The sequence below is a fragment of the Fundulus heteroclitus genome, unplaced genomic scaffold (genome assembly GCF_011125445.2).
Source record: "Fundulus heteroclitus isolate FHET01 unplaced genomic scaffold, MU-UCD_Fhet_4.1 scaffold_208, whole genome shotgun sequence".
Taxonomy (NCBI): domain Eukaryota; kingdom Metazoa; phylum Chordata; class Actinopteri; order Cyprinodontiformes; family Fundulidae; genus Fundulus; species Fundulus heteroclitus.
This window is the reverse complement of record NW_023396620.1, coordinates 33,343-56,453: the sequence shown is the minus strand read 5'-3', so window position 1 is coordinate 56,453 and position 23,111 is coordinate 33,343. Positions and strand designations below refer to the sequence as shown.

Here is a 23,111-nt window from a genome sequence, read left to right as displayed (position 1 = left end):
CTTCCTTGCCGACAGAAAATTCCTGATTGGGAAAAAACACAGTAGACAGTAGAAACAAACCAAAAAAAACTCCAACCGTTTCCCCGAGTTAGGTAACAACTAACAGTAAGTTGTGGGCACCGTTTTTATGACTGCTTTTAGCAATTTTACATTTATTTGCTTAAGTCCGTGAATAAAAAAAGTTAATATACATGGATATACTATTTATATAAGCAATAATTGATGCACTGCATTCTTGTTGCTGTATTGGGAATATGACTTGCTTTTCTGTTTTATACATAAAAGCGATAAGATGTAATACAGTTGGGTTTTGAGTTTTCGCTTAAATACGGTGGAATCTTCACAGAAGGTTGTCAGACCACGAGAGTCTCAAACTGTCCCACGGCTACCTTCTATTTCTCTGAAACACCACAATCCTATTTATTCATAGTTTCAGTGACTTCAGCAACAGAATATGTTACAGAAATAGATAGAAAAAACAGTAAAAACTAGGGGTTAGACCCATATCAGTCCACCGCGCTGCAGAACATCCGATTAAACCCAAACAACAGGATTTCACGCATGTTCTCAGACATTTTTTTCAGTTGAGCCCAATTTTTGCTGTAGTTTTTAAAGCTGCAAAGTTTTTTTTTGGTTGGACATAAAGACACTCTAGTCTTTGTGTCACCTGGCAATAGGAAGGTTGTGAGTTTAATTCAAGGTTCCCCCAAGCACCGATCGGCGTATCGCTGTACGAGCGTGTGAATGTTGAGAGAGTGGTCGGGTAGATGCGACTCTATCATGAATCAGTGGTTGCTTTGAGTAAAAAAAAGCTCGAAATACGTTCGGTCCGCTTACCATTTCCGAAGTACGCGTTAACGTTCTAAAGCCGCGACGCCAGATGTTTTCTCTCGTGCTTCACCAGGGCGCAAAATCCGAGCTTCCTTAAAAAGCAGTCTTGTACAAAGACCGAGACAGAGACGGATACCATCCAGAGACGCTCGGATGATTTAGGTTGCGTTGGTGTCCTCGGCAAACGCTTTGTTTGGTTTTGACTCGAGAGGCCTGTCCTCATCTATCTGCCCTCGTAACATCCGCGCACATAAACACACGGGCGCAGAGAAACACAAGCTGTAAAGTACTTCTTGAGCTTGTTGACAGCAGCGCACACCTCCATTTACTCCTGAACACTTGAGTTTGTACCAGCAGAGCAGGGGCGTTTATATAGAAATAGCTTGCCGGCGCTTGTAGGCAGGCGGATTCACATTAATGCCGTCGCGCACGCTCTTTTACCAGCTGCAACGGGAGGACGAGAGGGTTTTGAATGGGAGTGCCAGCTGCAGATTCCTCGGGATGAAGGAGGAAGAGAGAGAGAGAGAGAGAGAGAGAGAGAGATGAGAAGGCAGCAGTGAGTGCAACAAGCAGATAAGTGACAGATTTGTTTGGGGGCGACTGTGTCCGACAGAGCTAGCGAGTTCTGGAGAGTTTGGGGAAAAGAAACGGCTCCGGAAAAGGGGAACGACCCGGGAGCGACGTTAAAATGACTTGAGGTCGGAAAGGTGCTTCAGTTACACCTTTCAAAGTCGTCTTTCAATTTAGAAAACATCTTTACTTTATCCCAAAACAGTTCTATTAAAAAAAATATCAATTCCTCTTGAACTCTTTCACATTTTGTCTCAAGCTCCAACCAATTTCAGTGGAGTTTTATGTTACAGACAAGAAAAAAAAAAGCAGCGTCAAAGCAGAATAAATCCTTTGAAGAGACATTTTTTGCTGCAGTTACAGTGGCATGTGTCTAACATATTGGTAAGCTTTGATCTAAACCATTGTGGCTCTGGCTGCATATTTAGGGTCATTGTTGGGCTGAAAGGTAAACCTCAGCCTTAGTCTCAAGTCTCTTACGGCTTCTAAGCGGGTTTCTTTGGCTAAATCCATCGTCCTATAATCTCTGACCAGCTTCCTTGTTCCGCATCCCAACAGCACAGCGCTGCCACCACCATGTGTTACCGTGGGGATGGTGTTTCCAGGCTGATGTACAGTGGTTTCTACCATACTGAGTGTTTTTATACAGGAAAAAAAATCATTTTGGTCTCATCTGACCAGAGCTCCTTCTGTATGGCAAACGTTTTTTCAACAGTATTGTTCCTCAGTCCATCTGTACGTCCATCTTTACATCGATCCATCCATGAATTTGCTGTGGTCACCTACCCATGCAGTTTCAGGGGGATGGGAAGGCGCCACGTTTTAGCAGCGCTTCCACAAAGGCCTGATTTGTGGAGTGTGCCACAAATTAATTCTCCAGCGATCAACAGATTTCCCCTCCTGAGTTGTGGATCATTGCTTCAGTGTTTTGACTTTTGGATGTCTTGGACAGCCATATTGTGATAGTTTTGCCGTCGTGTCACGCTCCTCGTTTACAGACAGTGGATTGGACGGTGCAGATGTTAGAAGCTTTGGGTGTTGTTTTAAAACCCAATCACACTTTAAACGTCACTACAACTAAAGATCTGACCTGTCTGCTGTGTTCCCCTGCCTTTACGATTCTATTTGTTCACGACAGGTCTGATGGATGGATGTTTAGGGGTACCAGAGTCCTCAGAGTCAGAGGGGATTGGCCTCAATTTTAAATTTTCAAAGATTTCTTTTTTCATTTAAAAAAGTTCAAAACCAGGTATAATTTTCCTTGAACTTCACAATTCTCAGATGCTTGATGTTGGTCTGTCTAGTACAATCACAATAAAAGGCGTTAAAGCCTGTGGCGGGAACACAACGAAATGTGAAGAGGTTCAAGCTGCATGGATAATTTTGCAAGGCACAGTGAGAATTGGGAAATGATGAAGAATCTGGTTTGGTTTTTTACTGGTAGCATGAGCACTGCTGATGACGAAGAGAGTGCTCAGAGTAAAAGAACATGTGATCCCAACTGTTGGTATCAGACTATTCATAGAAACCCTGAGTTGCACAAGGCTGATTTAGCAATTGGGTGGATTTTTTAAAGTATATACAACCAGAAGCTTTTAATCTATTTAACAAATCACCTTTTTCCCCAGACACTGACCGCAAACGTTTGGGAATGAGTCCTTCTGCTTTGACGCTGCTTAATAAATTGACAGGACTGATCAGTACATCATTCTTGATTTTTCACAGGGAAGATGCTTCACACGTTTAGTTTTTTCTTGCATGGTGCAATAAGAAGCTCTTACGTATATAAATCAGCAACACCTAATAAGCTTCGCTGCTGAGAACAAAGTTCGATTTCTGCAGCCAGTTTGAGTCACGACTGATTTCTGCAGAAATAGCAAACCACAACACTTCCCTAAAACTGCAGTAAGCAAAATCAGTAACGATCTGCCGAGGTGCCCCATGCAATGATGCGGTGAAGAAATTCGTTTAGCCTCTTTTTAACTTTGGCTAAAACGGCAGCCCGCCACAAGTGCTTTGTCTGCGCCCGAGTCTGTTTTTAGTACTGAAAGGCATTTGGAATAAATGAAGCACAGCCTAACTGGGTTGTCAATAGCTTACTTAGTAGTTTTCCGTGTTCCTATAATGGATGTTTGTAAGCAAGCGTGTGTCCGCTGCATCGGCGCGTTGCCTTCAGGCCACGTTGGTCATTAAATGATGTCAGAGCTCTTTGCTTTTCAATCGCGTTGAACGTCTGAGCCGTGATTTGCTTTCGTGTGACGGGGTGCGGTGATTCTCAGTGTAACCAAGTCCCGTTTGGTGGCGATTTTACTCTTGATAAGAGGGTTCGCAGCAGCGGGGCTCAGAAGCACTGCAGCAGCAGCAGCAGCAGCAGCAGCCGCCGCGTCACGACAGCTAGGAAGGGAGATGGGAGGAAATGGGAGTCTAAACTGAGCTCTCAAACAGGAAGCCACCCCGGTTCTCTCATTGTTGTGCTTTTATAGACTCTACTTCCTGTCGAGTGTACCGCTGTTGTCACCATAGTTACCATCCCTGTTGTTGATGGGATGGACCTCAAAACTCTCGTGGTGAAAGTCACAAATTTACAAAAAAAGATCCCCTGCAACTAATTTGTAAAGAAAACATTTGATGTAAAAGTCTGATCTTTTTTTGTTTTGTTTTGTTTTTCTTCTCGTCTAGTTTTATTAGGCCTCCGCCATGCATTGAAAATGCATGGCGGAGGCCTTATGTTATGCACCTAATAAGGATTTCTTTATTATTATTTTATTTTTCGTCTTATTTGCGTGCTCCAGTTATCCTACTCCCTGGTTCCGTCTCAAACTCTGTCCCGTTCGGTGGAAGCAGGAGAAACGACCGAATCAGACAGTTTGTTGCTGGACAGAGTCGACAGATAGTTGCAGAAATCGAGAGAGGGAGGGAGTGAAGGGCAAAGAAAGGGAAGGAGTTAAAGAAAAAAAGAGGATGTGGCCGGCAGTAAAAGATGACTGGAGGGGAGTGGAGCTCTCGGTCTAATTATAGATCCTGCTGTGAGCTGGCTGAGGCAGAAGCGCTACTGGGGGTTTCACACCGCCGGGTATTTACATGACAAACACGGGTATGTGCTTTTGAATTTGAATTTGGACATTACTTTTAGTGTGTTGATCTCCATGCGCGTGTACGATTTGTTTTGAGATTTGCACAGCTTTTGAGGAGGAGAATGCAACAAGTTGAAGGAATCTTCCAGGAATTTCAGTTGTTACTGTGTGTTTGGTGCCTTCAAAAACTTTGGTGAATTTAAAGGTGATAGGTGGGACTTTTTTATCGACCGACCCTCTTCCCGTTTTCTGTTACCTTTCTGAGCTTCTGCGGATGCTGCGTTTGTCTCTAACAACAGCACCGCCATGCAGCAGATGTACTTAGCAAGAATTTTATGATCCAACCAACAGCAGCCCTGGATGTTTATGGAAACTCAATGTCAACTTGGAGTGATGGAGGAAGGTGGATGTATAACGCAGCATATGCCCAGTTTCCAAACACAAGTTCATCCATGCCGAAAACGAGGGACGCACTCATCCAAGAATTTGTGGAGCATTTTTGTGCTCAGGTCTCTGGCCCTTTTCTCCCGATTTAAGCTCATTTCCATTTCTCTTTAGCATCTTCACTGCAGCCCCATGGTTTCAAAGCATTTTGTTTTTTTTAAAAACACGGTATCAGTGGCATTGTTTGCAACCAATAAACACTCAAGACAGCAACGATCAGGTATTTAGGTTTTTCTTACTTAGAATGTGCTTTCTTTGAAAAAGCAGTCCTTTGTCCTTTGGTTTTAGTAGCATAACATACAGCATCGATAATTTGTGTATGACATTTTTTTTCCCTTTTGCACTCAAGTCACCCTAAAGTTTTTGGACTCTATGAGCATGCCATAGTACCCAGAGAGAGCTTATGAGTGCACAGGGCAAACATGCAAACTCCATGCAGTAAGAGCCACAACCTTTTTCTTGTGAGACAATAGTGCTGCAACTGCTCCACCATGCAGCCCCACTTGACAGCAATAAAAATCACCTGTTACCAAACTCTGCTGCTGAAAGAGGTTATTGGTTATTCAGATTTGGAGCCGAGGCAGAATCACACCCGGTGCTTCCTCTGGTTTTATTGTAGCTTTCTAGCTACTGAAGAATTTCACCTCCATAACAACTTCCACACTGAAGAGTGTTGATGTTACTGCAATATGGATGGATGGATGGATGGATGGATGCATGGATGGATGATAAGTATGTGTATTTGTAGCAAGGCGTGTGCCTCCTAGCACCATTTTACCCTGTACTGTAGAGACAGTACAGCCCGTCGGGTCAGGTTATTTTAATTTTATTGATTTCCTTCTTTATTTTCAAAGGTAATGACATATCTATGTCAAACAAAGTATAATATAAACAGTTTACAGTTTATATTTATTTCTTTTTTTTTTCTATATATTTTTGTCATAACACATGTTGCATCACTGCAGAAGTTAAAACTGCACTTTCAGCATAAAGGTCAAATTTAACTTTGCAAAATGGGGAAATGGAGAATAGTAAGAATTGAATAAGTCGTGCTGTTAAAATGCTCATTTAGTGGCGGTTATTCCTGTCTTAGATGGATCTCTTCAGGTTCAGCACTAGAGAGATTTTCTCAATGCGTCGTTATAAATACAATATTTTTTACTTAAAATAGGTTTCGAGCTATGATGATGGGCTTCTGTTTTTATTTTAACATGCACATATATCAAGATGCCTTAGGGTTACTCAAATCTTCCGCTGTGTTTTTGGCTGAGAACTGAAAGCTCTTCATATTTAGCTTCCATGCTGGCAACTAACTTTCAGGTATCTTGAACTATTCATAACTTCATCCACCTTGACGAAAACCGTGGTTCCATCCGAAGAAAGGTAAGCCCAGAGCATGACGCTGCCATCACCGTGTTTTACTGTGGGGTATGGCGTTTTTTTTCGTGTGAAACCTTCCCCCAAAGGTTCGGGTTCATCAAACCATGTGGAGAGTGGTAAAGTAGGAATGAAAAGGAGAATGCGGACTTGATTGGTAGGGTCAACTTATTGAAGATCATCTGCTCAAAACGTTCAGATCTTTCTTTTTCTCTCTATCACCCTCTCTGCTTCCCTCTCGTTTGCATAGATGTCTTTATTTTTGCATGCTGACTCAAATACCCCAAGGTAATGACATATTTATCTACTGAAAGTAGCTGTTGGGGATGAGCGACTGAGCCACTTGGGCTGTTAGTACAGTGAAAAGAGAAGGCCGTGTTGTAACTATATTTGGAACTGTGACAAAACAAGAGGCGGCGTCAGTGCTCTCGATTGTTGACTGGCTGTGTGAAACTTGTTGCGCTGTGCTGGGTGTGATCTCTGTCAGCGCAAGAGAGAATCACTCAAATGCAGGTATAGCCAAAGACTGCTGAGCAACTTGGTTTTCCTGTCTTTTCACTGCCCCTCTCCTTTTGTGTCTCTTTCCTTATTTTGTTTTGAACAAATCTAGAGTTACGCTGCCCGTGCTCAGCTGTGTTGTACTTTCGAAAAAGTACAACTTTACTGTATTTCGCTGGCAACTTGGAACACAACGTGGAACATTATAGTGCAATTGAAGCAACATGGTTTTTAAAAAATGAAAAAGCTGACGCGCGTTGCTTGCATTTGTATTCCTCTCCCACAAATCCGAACTTCGTAGAATCGCTTTTCACTGCAGATACACCGGCAGCTCTTATATCTATGGTTGTTGACCTGCAGAAAAATTCAATCTCAGGTCTCTTGCGGCCTCTAAAGCCCAGCACAGACCGTCTGATTTCAAGAAGTCGTACAGGACTCGGTGCACCATGTGAAAATGACGATGACATGCATCCCACTGCTTGATGGAAGACGCCAGACTTCATGACTCTTTGCTGCGGCACAGTGGCATCGAACAGACCTGACAGACATATCGGTCCATCAATCAATGTAGATCACGTTGTGGGTGTTGAGGCACCTATTACAATTTGATGCTGAAAAAGAGGAAGCAGATGATGAGGGGAAACGGCAGAAGTTCCCGTGTCTTGGCAAAAGTGGACACGATTTTACACGATTTTCCCAGAAAATGTCAGACACTGCGTTGTTCTGTCACGCTGAACAACTACAGGCCACCGACTGAATGATTTTCTTGTGCAACAAAAGATTTTATTTAAAGCAGCAGAGGATCGCGCAGTGTCAATGTGGCTTAACAGGTTCTCTCCGCGAGTTGACCTGAATTTTCCTTCATTCGTCATCCTGTCAACTCAGACAAGCGTCTCACAGCATGATGCAGCAACCATCATGCATCAGTGTGGTGTGTTCAGGGCAATGGGACGCGTTCGTTTTCTGCCGCCGGAATCCTGCCTGTAGGCCAGAAAGTTCTGTTTGGGCCTCATCTGAGCAGAGCATCCGTCTTCCTCGTGTTTGCCGTGTTTCTTACATGGTTTCTGGTAGGCTGCGAATGGAACTTTAAACAAAATTTGTAAAAACAAGGATAGTTTTTCCTTCTAGGTCATAATGCGTGCTACTTTGTGTAGGCCAAATAAAATCCCGATGAAATATAACGTGCTTGTGAGGCGACGTGTGAAAACCGTCAAAGCACCGGCAACAACTCTCCACACAGAGAGGCAGAGAGAGCGACTTTTGTGTGTTCTGGCCCAACCTGTAAAACCGGTCCGATTTTAAGCTGAGCACATGTTTAGAATAAAGTAATGACAGCTGGGAGGAATCAAAGGCGAGGCATTACCTTTCCAGCCTGTGGGAGCGGCTATCTCCGACAACACACCTGTGTTTCATTTCACCCGTCTGGAAAACACGCCCCTAATCTGCGGGACAAATCAGCACATTCCCAACGGTCTGGATTACCAGGACAAACGGTGTCTCCGCGCTGCCGTGGTCATTTCCCAGCACATCCCGCCGCTGCTTCTGCACACACTGACAAAGTTGTGTTTTCAGTAAATACAACTGTAGCTTCGAACTTCAGAGCCATGTTGCATTATGTCCTGTTTGAGCACTCTGCCTTTTTCATCTGATCTTTTTTTTTGTTCGTCTAACAACAGCCGTAAAATAACAGTGGGATTAGCAAACACAACTGTCGGGTCCACATTCCCCCAGTTCTTCCTGCACCCTGACTCATCTCACTTAGGATTTTTTTTTAATAAATTTTTGCTGTACAATCCTATAAAATTAAACAAAAAAATCAGTTCTTACGACAGAAGAATAAAGCCGGTTAACCACTTAAAAAAAACCAGGACAAAAACCACATTTGTACATTTAAAAGTAAGTAATGGGAATTTTCTGGTGTTGGTTTTCTGGAAATCAAATCAGATTTGCTGCAGGTCTCATATGCATGTGCGCGTGGATCGCATGCTCGTACGTTATTCCAGCATACGCCTTTGCAGCTCTGTTTGCTTATGAAAAAGAAAACGAGAAATCCTGACCTTGTGGACAGGATTCTGAGCAGATGTAAAGAAGTGTGACACAACGTGCTTCTCGAAGAACAACTACGGCCGTCGGAGCGTCGGGTTGCCTGGGGAGGGGGGAGACGCGGATGTTGAGCTTCACAAACTGAATCGGTCTATGAGTTAAAGGTCAGGTTGAAAACATGGGAACTCAAACTGTATTTTTGTACTAAACCTTTAGTCAGTCTGCAGGACTAAAGTCAATCATGGGTCGAGTCATTCGTCAGCCAAACGGTCAGAGAGGTTATTCCTCCGTTTCATCATATCAGAAAGTTATGGCTGATCCAAACCCAACTATTAAAAGTCAATGACGCACACACACACACACACACACACACATATATATATATATATATATATATATATATATATATATATATATATATATATATATATATATATATATATATATATATATACATATAGATAGATAGATAGATAGATATATCATTCAAAATTCAGTAGAAGTTTGAGGTGTAATGTGCGGTTATACTCTTCCCCTTGATAACATGATACTCTGATACCATGATTAAAAACTCACTTCCACCACTTGCCATCAGACGTCATCTAATTGGTAAATACAGCACCTACTATCTGTGTCATTTCACCTCAGTATAGATGCAGCTCTTCTTTGAAGGCAGCACACTAATACTGCACTTCACCCACATACACACACACCATCTTGAACCACGGTGGTGACCGGATCATGCTCTGGGAAGGATTTAATTCAGGAAGGACAGGGGAAGCTGGTTAGACTATATGGGTGGATTTATGTAAATGCAGGAGCATGCTGTGAGAAAACTCGTTATTGGCAGCCAATTACTTGACAATAGGGGGAGGTTCAGCTTCCAGCAGGGCAACGCCCCAAAACAACCAGAGCTACAGGGGCAGGGTTTTTAGATGGAAGCAGACTGATGACAGTCCAAGTGCACACCTAAACCCAAACGAGGATCTTTGAAAACACCCAGAATCAACGTTCACAGACCCTCTCAATCCATTTTGACAGCGCTTGAGCTATTTACATTGGACTTCATATCTAATTAGTCCCGCTTTGAACAATCAGATGTATGTGTTTCAGAGAAACGTTACTAATTACCGCGAGTCGGTAGTGACGCGTCTGTGTGTGTCAGTGGTTTCCCCGCATGTCGGGACAGTAAGTGTTTGTTGAGTAAAAATGAAGAGGAAGCAAACGAAGCAGGAATAGACTGTGTGTGTGTGTGTGTGTGTGTGTGTGTGTGTGTGTGTGTGTGTGTGTGTGTGTGTACTCCAGCATTCTTTGTTTCCTTGTATAAGCATGTTCTCTCCTCCTTTTCCAAAAAAAACCCTAACCTTATTATTCCCCTGGTGTCATTGCACAAAGTAAAAGCACACAGCGCTGTGCGACTGTGTTCATGCACGTCTCCTGCCAAGGGATCGCTGTCATTCCAGACAGAGTCGGCATCCGGGCCGCCTCTCTGCGTTCGGGGGCCTCCTAATATGGAGGAGTACTGACCTGCACACAATCCCTCACGCACCACGCTTCTGATACATCGGCCCGATCAGAGCTCGTTTCATGCGGCCGCGTTCGCCCACCGCCTGCTCCGCGGCTGCTGGCGGCGGGCCGGGCTCGTTTGTGTCGTGTTTCTGGATGGTTTCTTGACCCACATGTGGGCTCATTCACAGGAGGCAGAGTGTGAAACGCAAAGGGGTTTATTCCCAAAGACAAACGTGTACGCCGGGGCGGGTTTCTGAGTCCGAGGCTCTGCGGCGTCTGGAGGGGGAGACGAGCAGTTAGACGGGACGAGCGATAACCAAGGCGATGGAATCACAAGCTGAGGATGAGGAATGAGGTAGCTGGGGAAGTGGTCGGATCCTGACGGTAGGTTGTGGATGGAGGATCTGTGTTCCAGGAGTTAAGACGGTGGAGGTTTGAGGTCCAGGTGGAGAATGAACAGAGTGATGGAGAAGGGGATGATGAAGCTGTAACGGACAACTGTGGCGTGAGCAAGGTCCAGAATGCTGTCGTGGCGAGGGTTGTAGGCAGAACCCAGAGTCTGACTTGGAAGCCAGCAATAACTTGGCCCTATGAGACACAGAGAGCACGCAGCGTGCACTGAGCAGAAATAGGCTGGTCGCAAGGCTGACTTCTCTCAGAGAAACTCAGACACATGGACGCTCTAATCTGCCGACAAGGTCGAGCACCGGCAGAAGAGCGTCCGTCCTACGCAAGCTCCCATTCCCTGCAGACTGAACGAGGAGATTTCAGACAGGTGTCGCGTCTGCAGCGGGGCCTGCCACACCTTCCAGCTTAGGTCCTCTGTTCTGAGTGAGGGCTCACACACACACACACACACACACACACACACGCACACACCACGATCACGACACTTTGTGACAATTACTTCTCACACTGCAACGACCGGCTGAGCAAAAGCCGTAGCAGCAGCAGCGAAATGATGTCAGATAAAGTTATTTTTAATAATGTGTGTGTGTGTGGGTGTGTGTGTGTGGGTGTGTGCTTGAAAGTTTGGTTTCACTGTCAGGCAGTTTTGAGCAATCCATGTCTGCTCCAACCTGTTTAGAGTGTGCAGCTGTGCGTCTGTGCGCTTCACGAGAATGGCTCCAGATGTTTATGAGTGGGCGGGGCCTCTGGAATGTTTATGGCGGCCTGCGCACAAGGAAGTAGATTCAACTGAATGAAAAGCATGGAAGTGGTATAGAGTAGTGAACAGGTCTGCACGTACGAGTGAGCGGCGCTTCCTGCAGCGCTGTCCGCATGTTTATTCTTGTTCCCCTCTGGTGAGCCTTACGGTGCGTCCCCCCCCACCCCCCCACCCCACCCGCCCGTGCATCAGGAACATCTGTGGATGTCATGGGCAGAAACCTCCCCCTGCCTTTTCCCAGGCTCGGCTATGCTATGCAAATAGCCCCAAAGCCATGCAAAGAGCATGAAAATGTGTCGGCGAGTGTTTCTGCGTCAGGCTAAAGGCAGGTTTTAGTGCGCAGCGGCCAAACAAAGCAGACAGGTGAACCAGTTTTGTAATTTTTAATAGCACGTAGTTTTGCATTTAAAAAGCGGTGTTCTGGTAGTTATGAGGAGCCTTGACAGCTGATGTCAATATACCTTAAAAAAAAGGTTTTTATTTGATATTAAGGGGAAGTCCAGTGCTGAGTAATAAAGCTGCCCTATAAACCAGCTGTAACTATGATACGGTTAGTATTGCCTGTAATACTAATATCTTCTGCATCATGGTTCATATTTGTGATGTCTTTTAATGAAATCTGTTGGGCCTTTTTATTGCCACTGCAGCGACCGGGTATTATGTTTTAAATATAGATGTCATAAAGCGGTTTCCTTGTTGCCAATCTAGAAACAAATCAGCTGTAGGCTGCGCCTCTGGGAACAACACCAACTGCCAGTTTGTGTGATCCAGATCCTGATCTAAGTGGATAATTATATATGAATACAAAAGAGATCGCTAGAGCAAAACCGCCGGGGGTGTGGGGGTTTAAGTTGATTGGAGATATTTATACAAAACAAATGTTTGATCAAATGTGAAAAATTGCATCAAAAGTTGGTTTACTTTTTCAAAAAGTAGGTTTACAATTGTTTATGGTGTTGCTATTATTATTTTTTGATGACATATCTCAGTTTATAAAGATAAATTAATTTGTTTCTTTCACAGTTTTGTTTAAAAGCCCCACATTATATATTTTTTTTAATTTCTAAAGTTTTTGACCGAATTTTCTAAATTCCTTCAGACTATAAAAATAGTTTGACTCTTACCAGGTCTTAGACTGAGGAACATCCAGTTCGTTATCAATCTATAACAAAGACCACTGTTATATAAGGAATTATAAGGACATTAAGTAAAATGTTAATTCACTTTGCCTGTGCAAATTCTCAATTATCTGGGTCATCGCAACAGCAAAAAGGCTTAAAGTGGAGGCAACCGGTTCACTGGTTTGTTGAATCACTGCTAGAAAGTATTTCTAATTCTCCTTCACGTCCAGAGTTCTCAGACTTACATAAACTCTGTCTACTTAAAGGAGAAGAAGAAAATAACTAAAAATGAATAGTAAAGTGAATTTGTTTTTATTTTTTTTAGAAAATATCAATGTAGTTTTTTTTTTTTTTTTCTTTGCTGAGCAAAACATAAACAGGCTGTTTTTGTTTTCTTTTGCTCATGATCTGATCGGTCATTTTCTTTTATGCGTCTACAGCGACGTACAGGCGAAGAAATGTAGATCCAACAAGAGCCGACAGTAGAGTGAACTCGGAGATATGAATTTGGCTTAAGTGGTACTAATTTATGAGGTAAAATTATGAGTTACCTTACAATTTGCTTTGTTGCAAAAAGCTTACAATTAGCAGCAAAACATAGTGAAAAGGTTGAGTTGTTCAGGCACAAAATGGTCTTTGCCTCAAACAGAAACCCGTAAAAAGCCAGCTGCCACGGAGAATATTTTAAAAAGAGAACCATTCACCTGAACTGGATACAAGCGAACCAAGAACCAGTGCTGGTGGCTGCTTATTGGCATCTGAAGTCAGAATCTGAATCTGAGTATTGCATCACACCCAACCTTAATGAGTTTCTTCAAAAAGAAAAAAACAACAGAGTTTGTTGATTGAAGCGCTCTGCTCCAAGGTGGTAGCTGTCAGCAATGCAAGCTAAGGGCAGTGGGTTGCACGTTCTTAATGAGGATGAATAATTACTCCCTCCTTTTTTTTCGTCCCTTTTCCACCCTTCTCCCAGGTTTTTCCCCATCAGTGTGCTGCGCGGCGTTCCTTCCCATGGACCTCAGGGTGGGCGAGCGGGGGATGCGCCCTGGTTCGGACACAGCACTCCTCACCCCGCTGCAGCAACCTTTACTCCTCCCGCCGCCCTTCTCCCCACAGCCCCGCAGCGCTTTCTCCCAGCAGCAGCTGCATCAGCACATCAGGGTAAGGATTTTCTGAAATGCCAGGGGGGGCTGGCCAGTCAGCAAACGCAAAAAAAACGAAGGAAAAAAACAGAATGGAAACAAATGTTTGCATTTAGGCCTTTTTTTTCCCCCAATGGTAATCTACAATTTGTATCCATCCACCACTCCAGCCATCCATCCATCCATCCATCATTTCTGTTTTGTTTTTGTAGGTTCCTCATTTTAATCCTAATTACTGAGAAAAGCCATAAGGCCTAAATGAAACATTGAATTTATACATTACTGGTGGGCCAAACCTTTCCGGGGTGTACCCCGCCTCTCGCTCATTGACAGCTGGAGATAGGCACCAGCACCCCTCATGACCCCACAAGGGATAGACATGGTAGAGGATGGATGGATGGATGGATGGATGGATGGATGGATGGATGGTGGGCCAAATTTAACTAGGAACTCTGGAAATTGAAATCTGGAAAAAGTATTGAATTTTGAAAAAGCAAAAAAGTATTTTGACCCTACACTGCAAAAACTGAACTAAAAATAAGTAAAATGTTCTTAAAATAAGTACATTTGTCCTTGATTTGAGTAGGTAAATAAGATGATTTGCCAATGGAATTAGATTTTTGCACTTAAAATAGGAACAATTCATCTCAATCATCTTATTTCAAGTGCAGGATATCTAATTATCTTATTTTAGGGGTCAAAATACTCATTCCATTGGCAGATAATCTTATTTACCTGCTCAAATCAAGGACAAATGCACTAATTTTAAGAACATTTTACTTATTTTTAGATCCATTTTTGCAGTGTACAAAGCATAGACACGCAAACACCCACAAGATATTTATGCGACTTTTATTTGCTTCCAACGTTCTGCTCTAATATGGATGTGTGTTCTCGGTTCTAGTTCAATATGGAGCAGAGGAGGTGGGAGCAGGAGCACCAAGAGAAACAACAGGAACTGCAGCAGCTGAAGCACAAAGACAGAAGTCAGCAGAGTGAGTCTCTGCGCACACACACACACACACACACGTTCTAAAACCCTTACTTTAATGACATGTTTCTGCAAGGTTTAAATTAAGATCCTAAATTGCCGTTCTTCATCTGATCTTTAAAAATAACCGTTGCTCAGAGTGCTAATCGTGGCCAGAGAGGAAAGTCCCCACAGGAGATCTGTGGCTTTGAACAGTGACGGAACTGCGTCACTTCACTTTCAGAGCTGTTTGCTTTGAAATTACTGCTAAATATAACCTGACAAGTGGAGCTACAACAGGGGGGAGTTAAATATAGAGTTGGGTCTGGGCACATAAAGTCACTGGGTCAATATTGACTTGATCGCTCCTAGCACCTGCTGTCACCTCTCTGTGCACACATTTGCTCTCGCACAAAAACACGCCTGAGTGACAGCAAACACGCTCGCAGAAAGGTCCGTGGCTTTACGACGCAGCGCGCTCACGCTCATATGTGCATGAAAAAACAACAACCCTAAAGCCGGCATTAAACCCGCTTTTCATTACGTCCCTAAATGCTGTGGTTTTATTAGCAGGCGGTGGAAAAAAATCCCAATTAGCCAAAAGAAAGGCTTTGTTAATCTATATAATGTGTTTCCCTTTAGTGAAACATTGAATGACTGTATATTGTTAGCCGCAGCGATTCGCGGAATTCTTGATTTTTTTTTTTTTTTATAATAATTTTTTGCGGTTATGAATGATGTGACTAATTTTATTCCAACAGCAAAAAAAAAACAAAAAAAACAAACCGTTACCATTAAGCATGTGAATTGGACTCTTCCTTTGATGCCGTCATTCTTGCAGCTGTGTCTCATTTCTTTCTTTGGAACTGCTCGGTGTTGTCGATCTGCAGGTGCTGTGGCGAGTTCGGCAGTGAAACAAAAGCTCCAGGAGGTGATTCTCAAGAAGCAGAAGCAGGCGGCGCTGGAAAGGACGAGCTCAAACGCTCTGAATGCACATCCCGTACCGTACAGGTGACTAAATCTGCAACTGCACAGGCAGAAGATATCCAAATGTTGGACATTCATGCCGAAGTTATTACTCGCCTTCTTCTCGCCGGCTTGGTCTTTGCATAAAAAAAGGAAGGAAGAACAGTGTCTTAAAATATGAAAGGCTTCTAAAATGAAACTACAGGCTTTGAGGTCTTTGGTCACATGTTAGGAGATCATAAAAATGACTGATACAGGCCGGGTTCTAAAATAATTTCATTCTAAACCCGCATCAGATTCCGCATCCCTATTTATTAAACAAATGTGATTTTGGCCATTTTTACTTCTGTGCTTTAAGGTGTGCTTACCTGTTTCATTGCACCTCTTTAGTTCCCACCACAGCCATGACTGGGCCATTGCAAACCCTTTACTCGTTTGCTTTTCAGGGATTCTAGTTGCCGCCGAACAATTTAGTCCGGCCCTGTGGCTAAATGCATTATCATTATAAAAAAAATAAAATAAAAATTATTATTATTTTATTTTTATTTTTTTTCCAGTGTCCTGTCTGGCAATGTGGCAATAAGATGCCACAAAGAGCTCATCAGATTTGACTTTCACAAGTGGACAAGATAAAAGGAAAAGAATGATAAAACAATTATTGAAAAAAACATGTACTTTGTTTAATTGAAAATATGCAGTTCCTATATTGTCCACGAGGGGCGTTGTGTTTTAATTAGCAGATTAAGCTTCAGGTGTGGAAAAATTTTAATCATTTCTTAATTTTTATCTGTTTGATGTATTTTGTCATGTAGGACAGTGTTTTTAAGTTCCAAAAAATGTGAATAAATGTTTTTCAACATTGTACAATCACTGTGATCAGTTCTTATACATGATGCACTTAAGTAAATGTTTAACTGAGTAAAAGAACTGTTGAAATTGCACATACCTTTCTTAAAAACGCTGAGGTTATTCATAATATATTGTGTAAAAGTGAAATTAACTTAATATAAAAATCAACAACAAGTCCACATTTATTAGTTCTATTTAATCTTGCAATGTGTTAACTCGTGTGGCCCTCTTGAGATCAGATTAAGTTGTATGCAGCCCCTCAACCAAAATGAGTTTGACACCCCTGGATTAGGGTTAGAGGACTGTATTGTGAATGCATGGGACACATGTCCAGTTGTTGCAAAAAACAACCCAAAGCATCACCCCTCCACTGCTCTGTGTAACAGTTGCTATGAGGAGTAAGGCAAATTTATTTATATAGCGCATTTCAGCACAAGGACAACGCAACGTGCTTTACATGATTAAAATATAGGAAAGTAAAAACAGAATAAAAGCAAGTTGAAAAAAATTAAACAAATTAAAACATGGGAGAATGGAAACTAAAAGCAGATATTAAAAACAGTTGGACTACAAACTTGCTGTAATGATGTTTCATTAAAACAGTTTAACTAGATCAGTCAGTCCTAAACAAATGTGTTTTTAATCTTGATTTAGAAGAACTCAGGCTTTCAGCACTTTTACAGTTTTCTGGACGTTTGTTCCAGCTTCCAGAGCATGTGCTGATATGCTGTTTTCTGACAGCGGCAGATCTGCTGTGTGTTTATTTTTTTACAGTAGAAGTTTAATAGAATAATTCTATAACCTAAAGATCGGATTTTTTCCCCTCAACAAGTAAAACCCTAGAATTAAAAGAGGGTGTGCCTTTTCCTCCCGTACCTGTACGTCATTATTTGCCGTAGTAATTGTGTGTTTCCGGCGCTGTGCTCTTTCTAGAAAGCTCGGCCCAGACCCTAATGTACCCTCCCAGCCTCTGGTCTCGTCTCCACCACAGGGTCCATCTGACGGTTTGGAGGGGACACCACTGCGCAGAGCAGGTAACAAACACACTGACCCTCAGCTGACTTCCCAAGATCCAAAATAATTCATGAAATGACATCATAAAAGGAAATTGTTAAAGTTTTGTTTCCTAATTTTAAACAACAGAGGTGAAGTGTTCAGAGACCTGTTTACTCTACACAATGATGTTAGACTATTCAACTGCTTACTATACGTAGATTTCTTATCTCTTGTGAAAGAGGTGTGCTTTAAATGTGCAACTTAGCAACTTACACAATTACACTTTATGCTGTGTTTTGTTCAGTGAACCAAAATGGCCCAAACCAAACACCAACCTAGAGACTAGACTGGATAAAACAAAGAGTTTTACTAAACTATCTTGTAAAAAGTAAGTTTTCCCCAAGGTTAAGGTGTGTTTTTATGGGGATGAAAACCCATGTCCGGCAGTTTAGGATCTAATACACCTCTAAGGTAGTCTATCGGGTCTGGGTCAGGACTCTGTGCAGGCCAGTCAAGTTCTACACCAAACTCCTCCATGTCTTTATGGAACTAGCTCGGTGCACTGGTGTGCAGTCGTGGTTTATCAGGAACTAGCCGTCTCCAAACTCTCCCAACAACACATCTTGTTGTATGGGAGCTTACTTAAGGAGCTTTAAGGTTGAGTCTAACTTCTGAACAACAGGCACTTTACACTCGGCACAATGCACTCAGGTGAGTGAGTTGTTGTGAGTAACAACCTGGCAGCTGTTAAACCCAGACTGGTCCATCGGATTGTCTGGCAGAGGAGCATCATTTGTCTAAAGCCCAGTGGAGGTGTAATTTACACCAGTCCATCCAATGCTTTGCATTGCACTAGCTGCTGTACGGCTGGAGTGCAGCTGCTTGGTCATTCAAACCCTGCTGAACCCGCTTTGTGTTTTTGACTGGCCTTTGCTATGATGCATACATAATAATATGGAATATATAACAAAGGTTATTGTCACCTGTGCGATGGTGGCTTTGGTATTGATGACATTTCAGCACAAGTGGCATCCTATTACGGTACCACGCCGTGGAGGGGATTGACCCAATACTTTAAACAATATAGTGTATACATAAAGTCACGCCATGAAAAAAAAAAATCTAAAGATGTACATGAGCTGGTAACCGAGACACTGGGCCCGTTTTTGGAGTTTTACAGTCAGATAGGGAAATGGCTTTTTAACATTTAATGACTCGTAACATGTCGCTTTAATTTGGCAGCATCGGAGCCCAACCTGAAGGTGAAGCACAAGCTGAAGAATCACCTGAAAACCCGCAAGAGTCCCCTCACCCGCAAGGAGAGCGCGCCGCCAACCATCAAGCACCGAGCTCCGGACGCGCTGGGTAAACCCACACACACATCCACAATGGAAGCGTGTGACGGCGTGCTGCTGCTCTAATCTGCGTGTTTAAGGACTCTTGACAGTACAGTTCCCACCCATAACGACACCCCTAACGGGACCCCCTGTGTGTGTGTGTGTGTGTGTGTGTTTCACCAGACTCTTCCCCCAGCAGCAGTAGCACTCCGGCGTCTGGCTGTAGCTCTCCCAACGACAGTCTGCCCAACGAGAACGGACTGCTGCCCTCTGCGGGCGGCCCCCTGCATGAGGTTAGCCATCAGACACGCGCTTTCCCGCGGAGCGATGCCCGAGCTTCAGTTCAGAGGTTTAGGGCAGATTTGTTCGAAAACCGATTAGGACAAGAAAAAACAAACAAACAAACAAAATAACATTATGTTGAGGTATTGTTTGATTCTTTGATCTTCCCGCGGGGAACGTTTTTAAGCGTCAGCTGCTCCCGTCGGGGCGAGAAGCTGCTCTGCAAACATTAACTTTTGTCCGGACTCTCGGTAATGACATGTTTAAAGCAGCGACACAGGAGCTTGTTTGTCAGCTGGTCCTGCATCATTCATTTAATCAGGCGGGGTCAGGTCGGAGCGCCCTCCGCTACACCTGCTCTGCCCTCCGGCTCATCAGCCGCCGTGTCGAGTGTCACTCCGGCAAAGTCGGAGAAAAATGGTTTCGTCGGTCCTCAGAGTGATTTTCCTGCCGACCCTGACATTCGTGATACCTGTTAGGAGGATCTAGTGTCTTGCTGCACAGCAAAAACGAGATAAGGAATAAACGGCGGTATCTGTTGATCACCTAGGACAGCAGCGTCGATGTGTACGTTTTTTTTTAAATCGGTCAGATTGGAACGCACGGCAGCCGTTTTAACAGTGACTGTTTGGCATTTCCAGGCTCAGAAGCTGCTGCTCAGAGATGGCACCTTGTCTAACTTCACCATCCAGAACCCGTCCACACTACCCACCATCACACTGGGACTGCCAGTCAACCCAAGGGTGAAAACCTGCTTAATTAAATCAACATGTTTATTTCCTTTGAATCCAGTTCTGATCCTTTGTTCGGATAATCGCACGGAGTGAGCGGCTCCGTTGTTTGAGACGCGGCGCCTTCCACGCTTAACGGCACCCCAGCTAAAGATGTGCAAAAAAAATAATGTATCCAACCTTTAAGACAGACGGGCAGACAGGTGAGGACCCTTATTTATCATGCCACCATGCATGGTGAGCAAAGAGGAAAGAAAATGAACACGATCCCACTGTTTGAGAAATGCAGCGACGTCTTTGGTGAGACAGGATGAACCCTCTTAGTAAAAATCACACATCAGAAATTAGTAAATGGTACTCCTGCGTTGGTCAGAAAAGATGTAATGATGAAATAATGTATGTCTTTTATGAAACTTTCTACTGTCAAGTAGAGGACCCGTGATGCTGTGGGCCTGTTTTTCTAACAAGAGCCCTGGAAACCTGGTTCCAAATATGGTGTCCTCTCCTTAAGAGAATATATATCATTTTTCATGATAGGATCTTTTAACAGGATTATAATACGAAACATACGGTCAAATCAACACAGAATGGAGAGCAACAGGGATGACTGGAGATGCTGTGCAGAGCAGAATGGCCAGACTCCCCTCTCCGTTATCCTCCTACACACTGAAGGTTTTATTAAAGGCCAACAATCGCGGCTCAGCCGATTTCGAGAAGACACCACTCCTTTAGTGTGACATTTCTTCCTCACAGAGATTCTTAAAGATTTCTCTTATTTGTTCAGGGGGTGACATCCGTGGTGTTCCCGCAAAGCAGCTAGGATGTGCTTGCGAGCTTTTTTAGTCTGGGGTGCCAGGAAGTGCGGATGCTGCTGTAGTCCTGTGCGATGGCCGCGCAGTCGCAGAGCTTGCCGTCACTGAAGATCTGATTCATGAATGAAAACGAAACGTATCTGCCCGTATCCTGTTTTTGATAAGGAAGTAGATTAGCTGAAGGAAGCGTGATGTTGTTAAACTGCTGTGCCACTCTGACGTTGACACTCGTTGGTTTTTAGTTTCTCTATATTAAAATGCCAAGGGCCTGAGGTTGTTGTTTCTTTTAAATCGGCTCTTTTTTGGAATGGCTTCTGGGTAGTCAGACCTGATTTACTTTTAACAATACTTTTGCATGTGATCGATCCTCTAGCTTTTAATTTTAGTTTCTGATGAATGCCAGATGCTGTCAAATTAGAAGCTGACTATTCTACCCTTTGTTTACCTGCACTTCAGGCTGAGGTGGAGCTCTCCTCGCTGAAAGTGGGCCGTATTCCCGTGGTCACCGCCGGGGGCTCGCCTGTCTTCCTTCCCCTCAGCAGAGACGACCAAGCAGGGCAGATGAACCCGCACCTGCCTGTTATCATCCTGGAGCCTTCTGGACTCATGCGCACTCTCGGTAGTGAGCCGCACTCACTCTCACATGCAGACGCGTACCAATTTGTTGCCGCCTCTAGTAAAGATGTCTGAAGTCTTTAGAATAATTTACTGCGGTAGCAATTTATTCTAAAAATCCTGGTGTTTCTAAGAGTTTGTGTTGTCATGTGCTCTAACATCCGTGCCTCTTCGTGTCACGGGGAGATTTGTGTCATGAATCTCCTCCATACTTTTAACGGTGGGCATGAGACGCCTGTTTGGGTATTATTTTTCTGTTCTGGTCTGGAAAACTCTAGAAAAGGATAGGATTTGACTTTAGTGTTTAAAATGTCCTCCATCGTTTTTTTGTTTCCTTCGTTTATTCTTTTCCTTGTTTGTTTTTCTTTCTTTCTTTCTTTCTTTCTTTCTTTCTTTCTTTCTTTCTTTCTTTTTTTTTCTTGCTAATTTGCACAAGGACAGGTGTTAATTATAAACACTAACCAAACACCAACATTCATAGCCTTCGATAATTTGCAACACACATCCCTTTAACAACATAAAACAACATTGCAAAGTAAAATATCCTACATATCACCACATCACCTCCCTCCTTCATGACCTTCCCTCTGTTCTTTTTTCCTTCTTCCCATGTGCCCTTCCTTCCTTCCTTCCTTCCTTCCTTCCTTCCTTCCTTCCTTCCTTCCTTCCTTCCTTCCTTCCTTCCTTCCTTCCTTCCTTCCTTCCTTCCTTCCTTCCTTCCTTCCTTCCTTCCTTCCTTTAGATATTTCTTCTGTCCTTTCATGTGCACATCCTTCCTTCCTTCCTTCCTTCCTTCTGTCCTTGCATCCTTCCTTCTTCCATGCCAGTTTCTGGTTGTTGTAGCTCCCGTATCTAAAGCAGAAGTCAAGAATAGCGTTTGACATCTCGAAGTGAGCGGAAAATACCGCAAACTCAAGATATTTAGTTCTGTGTTATAATGGAAACGTTTCGTGGAAACCTCGTAGGAGGTGTGTGTTAGGAGAGGAAGGGCTTCATTAGCTCGTCTCTCCCAAACAACTGGTTAGCATGTAGACAGCATCCAATAGTTGTCATGGATACCCCTCTCTGCTCCAGTGAGCCAGACTGCAGAGGATCCAGACTTGTTTGTCACAGTTCCAGTTCTTCAGACGTTTTTGAATGTTTGCTCCCACTGTAGGTACGTTAGATTAAGATGTTTTGCTAGTTTCTGTAACTCATTTGCTGACTCATGCAGATCAGCATACATCCACAGCGCTCCAACAGCCTGCTCTCCCGTTCTTCCCATTTTAAAGGGCTATATAAGAGAAACTGTGCTCTGCGCTACAGCCTATTTATGGCTCAGAGAAATAGGAAGTTCTAGTTTACTGATTAAAAGTTACTGAAACTGAAGCTATGATCAACTAAACCAAGTAAAGGATAAAGTAAAAACAAAATGCTTCAGGTAAACGTATTTTACAGGGATTACTGGGGACACCAAGGAGTGTGACTCCTTTTGTTTTGTCAGAATAGAATAAAATAGATTAACTTTTTCTCCCAATAAATGAATCTGGTCACGTTTAAAGATGTATCTTTTGTGAATTTTTTAGTGCGAGATCATGCTTCTAAAATAAAAGCTGATTTTATTTTAAGGGCTTTTTACACATTAGCAGGACTCATGTGTAAAAGTGACTCTGCATCTTTATTTTGCTCACTTCCTTAAACATCTCTCAAGCTGTTGTGCTTGGCAATTTTAGACGCAGAAGTACTTAATAAATGAACCTTTTTATTCTCACTTCTGGTTCCATTTTTTTGACTTCA

General features: G+C 43.2%; 1 protein-coding gene across 3 annotated transcripts in view; it reads left to right on the top strand.

Moving 5' to 3' along the window:
• Positions 1-23,111, top strand: part of hdac7a (histone deacetylase 7a) — a 58,609-nt gene that overhangs the window by 17,504 nt on the left and 17,994 nt on the right. For all 3 annotated transcript variants that reach the window (XM_021316106.2, XM_012861939.3, XM_021316104.2), the window contains exons 4-11: positions 13,609-13,796; positions 14,682-14,772; positions 15,638-15,758; positions 17,496-17,596; positions 18,801-18,923; positions 19,079-19,188; positions 19,819-19,920; positions 21,177-21,339. In XM_021316106.2, coding sequence (XP_021171781.2) covers positions 13,647-13,796; positions 14,682-14,772; positions 15,638-15,758; positions 17,496-17,596; positions 18,801-18,923; positions 19,079-19,188; positions 19,819-19,920; positions 21,177-21,339 — 961 coding nt within the window. In that variant the 5' untranslated portion in view covers positions 13,609-13,646. The remainder of the gene's footprint in view (positions 1-13,608; positions 13,797-14,681; positions 14,773-15,637; positions 15,759-17,495; positions 17,597-18,800; positions 18,924-19,078; positions 19,189-19,818; positions 19,921-21,176; positions 21,340-23,111) is intronic.